This window comes from Trachurus japonicus, chromosome 8 (assembly GCF_045865225.1).
Source record: "Trachurus japonicus isolate A0001 chromosome 8, Traja_1.0".
Taxonomy (NCBI): Eukaryota; Metazoa; Chordata; class Actinopteri; order Carangiformes; family Carangidae; genus Trachurus; species Trachurus japonicus.
Genome location: NC_140914.1, coordinates 21,521,226 through 21,529,416, shown reverse-complemented (window position 1 = coordinate 21,529,416; position 8,191 = coordinate 21,521,226). Strand labels below are relative to the sequence as shown.

Sequence of the window (8,191 nt, the reverse complement as noted above, 5' to 3'; positions counted from 1 at the left end):
GCTGCAGCAGCTTCTGACTAAATCTGAAATAGAAGATAGTCATCATCTTGCCATGTGCCAACCTGACGCACCGGACGGTTTGTTTAACGCACAGATCCAGCACAACTTCATGCTTCATCAGTAGATAAACATAATGTATAGTATATTCTCACATGTGAGTGAGTTGTTCCTTTATTTCTCACCCTCTCCTCCTGACCTCACCTTAAAGTTTCAGTCTTAAAACTCTGACAAGGGAGAGCAGGGGTAAACGTGAGCTCACTTTTCTCATGCATGTGAAGGTGTGAAAACAACACTTCAGAGCAGTTTTGCACAGTGAAAGAGGTGCAACGACAAACCACACTGAATACGGAATCCACAGAAGCCACATTGAGTGTATGAGACGAATATATACACAGGAAGTGCCTCCCACTCCTATGCCTCTCTCTCTGTGTGTCTCTCTCTCTCTCTCTCTCTCTAAGCATTACTCATGGCAGTGTGTTGCTGAGCAGCAGCCAGTCGTGTTTTTCCCCTCACCGAGCTCACTCTCTCGCTCTCATCCTCTGCTCTGACTCTCTCGTGCGCTCTTTGCCTCGGCGGACGCACAGGACCTTTTTCTCTTCTTCTCTGTCTTCTCTTCCTGTCTCTTCTTTCATTGTATCATCTTCCTTCATCTGTTTTATTCATTTAAAAGAAATAGACATTTTTTTCCCTTTTTCTCCCCCACCCCCCTACTCCCCGTGCCAGGGAGGTTAGTGGGGGTCCCTGAAGTGTGTGTTTGAGAGTGTGTGAGTGTGAGTGTTGGGGGTTTCAGCATGGAAGCAGTGGCACTGTACACGTTTCGTGCCACTGAGGGCGATGAACTCAGTTTCAACAAGGGGGACTTGCTCAAGGTAAGACATCTATCTATCTATCTATCTATCTATCTATCTATCTATCTATCTATCTATCTATCTATCTATCTATCTATCTATCTATCTATCTATCTATCTATCTATCTATCTATCTATCTATCTATCTATCTATCTTCACACATTACTCATACTTGGACCAACAAATCAACCACCTCTCTCTCTCTCTCTCTCTCACCGCCTCTGCTGTGATAATTACAACAATTATAACTTTAGCATGTACAGCTCTTGACACTCTGTATCCATGTGCTGCTGTTGTTCACTAAAGAAAGATCTGGATGAAAAAGAAAAAACTAACCACTGTATCAGTGGCGTGAACTTGTTTTGACTGTTACAAACACTGAACATTTTCCATTGAGAAAGAGATTTGATGCAGCTGGAAGCTGAGAAGTGCCGAGATGTGTTTTTATTTTATCTAAACAGTACTTGCTTTTTCTTAAAAATGCTTTTTTTTCCTTTAACTGCAAAAAAAATTTTTGACTAGTGTTATTGATTGATTGATTGATTGATTGATTGATTGATTGATTGATTGATTGATTGATTGATTGATTGATTGATTGATTGATTGATTGACTGATTGATAATTTGGGGTAGCAGCTAGCTAGTTTACCTTAGCATAACAGAGCGAAGGGACACCAGATCAGAAACTGGTGGCAACATCTGTCAAACCAACAAATTTAGAGCTCACTGATTAATGAGCCATATCTTGTTTGTTTAATTAATACAACAACCCAAATGTCCTTTTGCAGAAATTTTACAGACATAATGCAACAGACCATATCTTGACTGGGAGTAGTAACTTCCTGGACTTTCTGTTTTGCCTTGCCCAGAAACTGGTCCTGGCCAAGTATAGTCTGATACATAACCTCTTGTAAAATGGCATATTCGTCATTATTGTGTTTTCAGCTAGCTGTCCCACCCTAGTTTTCACAGTGCGAGGCTAAGATGGCCACCTCAGGGCCGTAACGTCATATTTTGTGTCTTAACAGACCGTCCCAAAATGAAAAGCTGTTCCGATTTCTTAAGCAGTTTTTGCGTTTAGATGCAAATCAAATATTCTTTTAAGATGCTGCTTTTGTATTTCTTCAATGGCTAACAGGCGAAACCCAGAGCAGAGATAGTTTCATACAGCTAGAAGTTATTGTCGTAGAATATCGTTCCTTTAAGTCATCAGCAGTGAACCTCGTAATTAAAGAGTAAGAGCTTCTTTCTTGACTTAGCACCTTATTCCACAGTCATAAGCTAGAAGACACAGTGAAATAAATTACTCCTTTAGATTTAGCTTCAGTGGACTACAATGCTGCTGGCAAAAAGATTTATTTTTTCTATTTATATTATTACTCTAGCATATGAATATAGTATTGTCATCTATACTATCTCTATGGCCACTTGTACTAATTTGCCACCATTCTCCATGAGTTTTCCTATTTTGAGAAATGTAAGAAACCACTTCAGGATGATGAGGTAGGAAGATGGAACCATTTCACATCAGATATACAAAATAACCCATGACATGTAATTGGTGACATCTAATAGGATAGTTATGCTAGAGGGAGGAATTCATCTGTTGTGTGCCATAGCCTGCAATATTATTCATCCCAGACTCAGTTCCAATATTGGACAACAGATGAATAGAGCAGCTCCTCATTTCCTGTGTCTGCTAAATCTTTATTTATGTGTTTAATTCAGTATGAGTGTCAGTATGGAGCCAGTGGCATTTAGTTAATGTTGCTGTCAGTGTGTGGTTATAGTGTAGCCTATTATGTGATTTTTGTTATTGCGTGCAGTTTTTTATGCCCAGATACAACTTGGTAAATTATTATTTTGGGCTTGTGATTTGAAAATCCTTTTTTTTATTTTACTTTTTTTTCTCTAAATAATCCATTTGTGAATCCTGATGTATTTAGCTGTAGGGTTTTATCAGAAGACTGGAAAAAAAGTCTCCTTTTAAGCTGAGGGCTAAGTCAACAGCATCAAAGTCCCAATGACGTTTATTTATTGTAACTAAAATGGGACTCGCTTAAAACGCTGTTCACTTTATGTGCCATGTTTTCTTTCCTCCCACTGGGATAAACTGCTCTCTTGACTCAGCCAAACAGCTCTGGTTCACACTTAGGTCAGAGTTTTAAATAATTCTTCACATTTGCTCTTTCCCGCCTGCAGCACAGATGGCCTGAACTTTACAAAATCACAACATTTAATTTACTATTATGTAAAATGTCCATCATTTAAAAAGACTCCAAACTGACTGTCAGACACCTATTGTGCCAAACCTACTTTTCTATATAACCTGCTGTATTTTGCTCCCAGAGCTGCTCTTGATGATCACATGGATGAAAGCTTGTTTTTTTTTGAGAGTGTTATTCTTTTGGAGTAGCATTGTTTCATTGTTTCATGCCCTGTTGTGCAGTATAACCATGTGATAAATACATGATCAATCAGTCTGAGGCGAGCAGATAGTTGTGAAGAAATGATAAAAATAGACTCTCGGTTCAATAAAAAAGTAGCTGCTCTGACATTCTATTTCAAGCCAGAAGACAGCATGGACAAGGTTGACACAGGGGACACACACAAAAGTGGGGCGTTTCTTTTGTTCCACAACCGAATGTGACAATCATGTCACTCCTCTATCAGGGAGTGGCACAACTAAAATCATGTAATCATGTAGTAGAATGGGCGCTCTCATCACCTAATGATAAACATTTCAAAACTGTACTCACTTAAATAAAAAATCCTTGGGGACAAAGTTTTTTATTGTTGGACTTCCTGTGCCAACAAAAAAGGACCTAAGCACAGTCTGTCTTTATGTGAGCAAGTGAGGCACGCACATACAGATGAGATATTTAGTGTATGTCTGTGAATATTCTCATTCATACAGGTCATCGTTATCTCTGGGCAACAAATTGAATCGAAGGCAACTGGACTTGTATTTGTCTGACTAGTCCTCACTAGTCTGACAAAGTGAGGACTAGTCAGACCGATGCGTCACAAACTGCTGAAGCCCCTTGGATAATTTGTCTTCCGAGACAAATTCAAGTCCAGTTGCCTTCGATTCAATTTTTTTTGCCCAGAGGTATGTCTAATTTCTAAGTTTAATATTTTGTGTCATCCCATCATTTACATAATTATGTACTAATGACATAATATTATATTATAATATTGAACATAACATAATACTTTACGGTCCAGAAGGATGTGCGTCAGTCACAACTCGGATCTGAGGACGCTGTTAATAAAAGAGCAAGAGCCACAGTTTCTAGTAACAATGTAGATGTAGTCATAAAGCATGGGAAGGTTGAGAGGAAGAAATTATGAATAGGTTTGGCTGATTACAGACTCACTGCGTTCTCTCCAATGATGAGCAACAAAAAAAAATAACAACCGGGGATTTAGAACGCTTCAGTGATCCAGGATTCGACAAAGCTTTAGGACTCATATAACTTTTGATTATTGTTTTATGGTGGAGGGTGACGGTGAAGTGTCCTGTCTGCGAGAGGTCGAGAGGAAAAAGAGAGGAAAAGCTGCTTTTATCGCAGAGTGAAGTGCTTCAGATGGATCTGTAATGAGGCCCCTGGGAAAGTGGAATTAAGATGCAAAATCAAAAAGGACAGCGAGAGGGGGAGGGGGTCATGAGAGGTGGGGGAAATTTTAGTTTCGAAAAGTTAATGTGTGGGTTGCAGAGTCAGAGTGATGAATGAACCGAGGCTGTGGCTCGGTGGGTTGAGTCAGTGACTGCAGTGCGGAGGGAGAGAAAACATCCAGTTGAGCTTATGTGGATGTGATATTCTTTCAACAGTGCAACATGACATTTAACCCACTTAACAATACAACAAAGTGTTGTTTAAGTGGGACTTCTTTTTCAAGTCATATATAACCTCTGTCTTATGGGCCATCATTGAAACTGATCATTCTGAGGACAATCACTTAGCTCTGTGAGTGAATAAGTCATTCTACAGCCTGCAACACATTTTAAAATGCCCATACAAATGTGCAGTGTAACCATTAGAATAGCTGGTGCATGAAATAAAGTTCCTGAAGGGAGAGAAGGAAACGGGGCAGTGTCTTGACATATGGGCAACATCGGCCAGGGAGTTCTCCATCCATGAATGCTTACTGGCAGGATGCATTTCATCTGTACCGTTCTTTACTACCTATATGCTGCACTTTACCTGTTTGGCTTCACTGATAAAATGCAGGGGGCTATGTGTGAAAAAAAGTGATGACAAAGTGACCTGAGGTCTGCAGGGAGATAAAGAAAGAGGGTATATGAAATGTGTCTCTGCAGGCAGCCGAGCAGAGCAAACAAAACAGCAGCTTAAAAAATCAACATGACAAGGAATGTCACAACAGGATTAGAATACTGAAAGAGATATAGCACTGGAAAAAGAAACAGACCAGAACAAAGAAATGCGAAATGCGAGTGGATAAAACAGCTACTGTCTACATATTAAACAGATGACAATGTGTCTCGCTCACAATTAAAGGCTGTCCTCCACCGCCCTTCACTACTTTGTTGTCTCTGAGCTCGTCTAAAACAGACTGTCAAAATAATATCAATGATGAAAATAGAAACGGTTTACCATGGCCTATCGCTGCTCTATTCAAAATGAAGCTAAGTTCTGGAGAGAACAACAATCACCTGAGGGATGAGTTGGTCACTTGCTTCAATCATCTTCTGTCTGGAGAAAATGATTTGAAAACCAATGTACTTGCAAATATATCTGCGTCTTATTTGTTTGCGACGTACGTATACACAATGCAACTGCATGCAGGACGTAGAGGCACTCACTGTTTTTCTTGGCTGACATGAATGCCCCTTCCTTGTTTATTAGTTTTTTATAAATCTGACATAATGTGACTGTGGAAACTGCCCCTGAGAGCAAATTTGTAGGTGTAAATTCATTACTGGTAGATCTTAATCAAAGGCTTAAAGCAAAATTGTGAATCTTTGGTTAAACAGTGGTCACTGCAGCCACTCACTCTGACATGCGTGTCTTGTTTCCTGTGGCTTGCTATAGTGTCATAAGACAGTAGGGCTGCAAACTAACGATCATTTTCATTATCGATTAATCTGTCGATTATTTAACACGATTAATCGATTAGTTGTTTGGTCACAAACCACAAAATGACGTCCTCAAATGTCTTGTTTTGTCCACAAACCAAAGAGATACTCAGTATATTGTCATAAAGCAACAAAGAAACCAGAAATATTCACATTTAAGAAGCAGAAATCAGAGAATTTTAACTTTCTTTTCTTCACAAACTACTCAAACCGATTATTCAATTATCAAAATAGTTGATGATTAATTTAATAATTGATTATTGTTCGATTAATTGTTGCGGTTCTATAAGACAGCAGCGCATATAGTCAGTGAACTTACTGTCATGTCGGTTTCGAAGTCTGTTATGAGCAGTAAAATCTCAGTGTGCTCAATTGAGAGGAGTCGGGTTTGAATGTGTATGAACTTTGATTTGTCAGGGGAGGAGTGTATTATTATAACACAAAGCCCAATTTTAAATGGTCCGTGTGAACTGATCCTGCAGTGAGAGAAAACGCTTGAAAACACTTGAAATGAAGCTTATACCGTGACATTATGATGAAATTTCTGGGTTAATGCAGAGCAGGCCAGATCTGTTGGCTGCCCCTCCAAGTGTGTGTTATGACAAAGGTCTTCATGTGACATTTTGAACTTGCCAATAATATTATGTGCTTTGGAATTTGTGTGAATCACGAGTTCACACAAATATGGATAAAAGCCACTGTGGAGGATAATAGAAGAAGAGAAGCCTGGCGAGGAGAGTGAAATAGTGGCCTAGCCTATAATAACATCATTATGGGCAGTATTACATCTGTGTGTGTCTGTGTGTGTGTGTGCGTGCTAAATCCTAGATCACCAACATGGAGGATGATCCTAACTGGTACACAGCTGAGCTCCACAACAGAAAAGGCTTTGTGCCAAAAAACTACATCAACCTGCGACCACACGCGTAAGTACACAGTCACACACACATGCATCTTCAACTTGATCTAGTAAAGCAGATGAATGCATTTCACACGTCCAGCACTAGTCTATCTAAACAGCTCATCAGTGAGCGTGTGCACCTCTGGGCGTTTTCTGCTCCGCTTTGGACATCTGCACTCTGGCATAAGGCAGCCTACCCATAGGGACACACTCACTGGCTGCCTTACGTAATCACGCAAAATACAGCCGTAGCTATGTGTGCGTGTGTGTGCCAGAGTGTGTGTGTTTTCATAGTGAAGCTGCTGGTACACCCTGAATCTCCATCAGATGGTCATACACCAGCTGGGTTCTACTTTTCACAGTGACAAACACTAAACTGACAGCGCAGCCATTACAGCAGCTCTGGCTCATTAATGAACACTGATATACGTCCCACTTAAAAACTTGCATGTTGTCAGTTGGGAAATGTGTGTGTGAGTGTTTTTAGCTCATCCATATGTCTTCACAGCGTCATGAAATTATAATTTAAAAAAAAAAGAAAAGAAAGAAAACTGGGAACGCTGACCCTTTCACCTGAACTGAGAGACCTGAACTCAATCTGAGTCATCAGATGAGGAGAACAGGTTCATGAAAGCAGAGCACCACTTATGCAAGCCTCCCATCAAAGCAAACTGCTCTACTAAGCAAAACTAATGAGAAAAAAAAAACATGAAAAATGACATTATTACTACCGCTCCACTGCTGACAACTGAAATCTGGCATTTTGGGATTTGTGTTGCGTGCATATTTAGCAGCATGTTTAAAAATACTTTCAGCGATGTGCTAGTTTTATTCTTTTTGTTCACCCCGCTCTCAACCTCTCTTTTATCTGTCAGCACTGATCTGTACTGTGCGCCTAAAATACAAACAACTGAACACACTCCCTCCTCAGGTTCATGTGCTAAATCGTATAGTGGCTGCTCATTAATCTGAACACAGATCGTAGTCATAAAGCAGTGGCATCGCTGACTGCCTCTTTTTCTTTATGTTCTCTTCTCTCTGGCCTGCAGCTGGTTTGCAGGTCGTATATCTCGCGGCGTGGCAGAAAGCCGACTCAGACACAGGGAGTGTGGAGCGTTTCTGGTCAGAGAGAGTGAGAGCGCTCCCGGAGAGTTCTCCATGTCCGTCAGGTAGGTGATAATTCATAATCAAATGTTTCGCACTCTTAACTTTTCCCCCTAAAATTCACATAGGTTCCTACAACCAACTTTGATCCATGTTTTTCCTTCTCCATTACACATCTATCCATTTATTAATGCAAAAATTAGTCCTGTTTCTCCACAGGGTTGATTAAAGTTTCAT

General features: G+C 40.1%; 1 protein-coding gene across 1 annotated transcript in view; it reads left to right on the top strand.

The window, feature by feature from the left end:
- The first annotated feature begins 467 nt into the window (after positions 1 to 467).
- The window catches only part of grapa (GRB2 related adaptor protein a), a 33,863-nt gene continuing 26,139 nt past the window's right edge, over positions 468 to 8,191 (top strand). Inside the window, exons 1-3 of the mRNA XM_085784656.1 lie at positions 468 to 869; positions 6,778 to 6,875; positions 7,900 to 8,019. Coding sequence (XP_085640782.1) covers positions 792 to 869; positions 6,778 to 6,875; positions 7,900 to 8,019 — 296 coding nt within the window. The 5' untranslated portion in view covers positions 468 to 791. The remainder of the gene's footprint in view (positions 870 to 6,777; positions 6,876 to 7,899; positions 8,020 to 8,191) is intronic.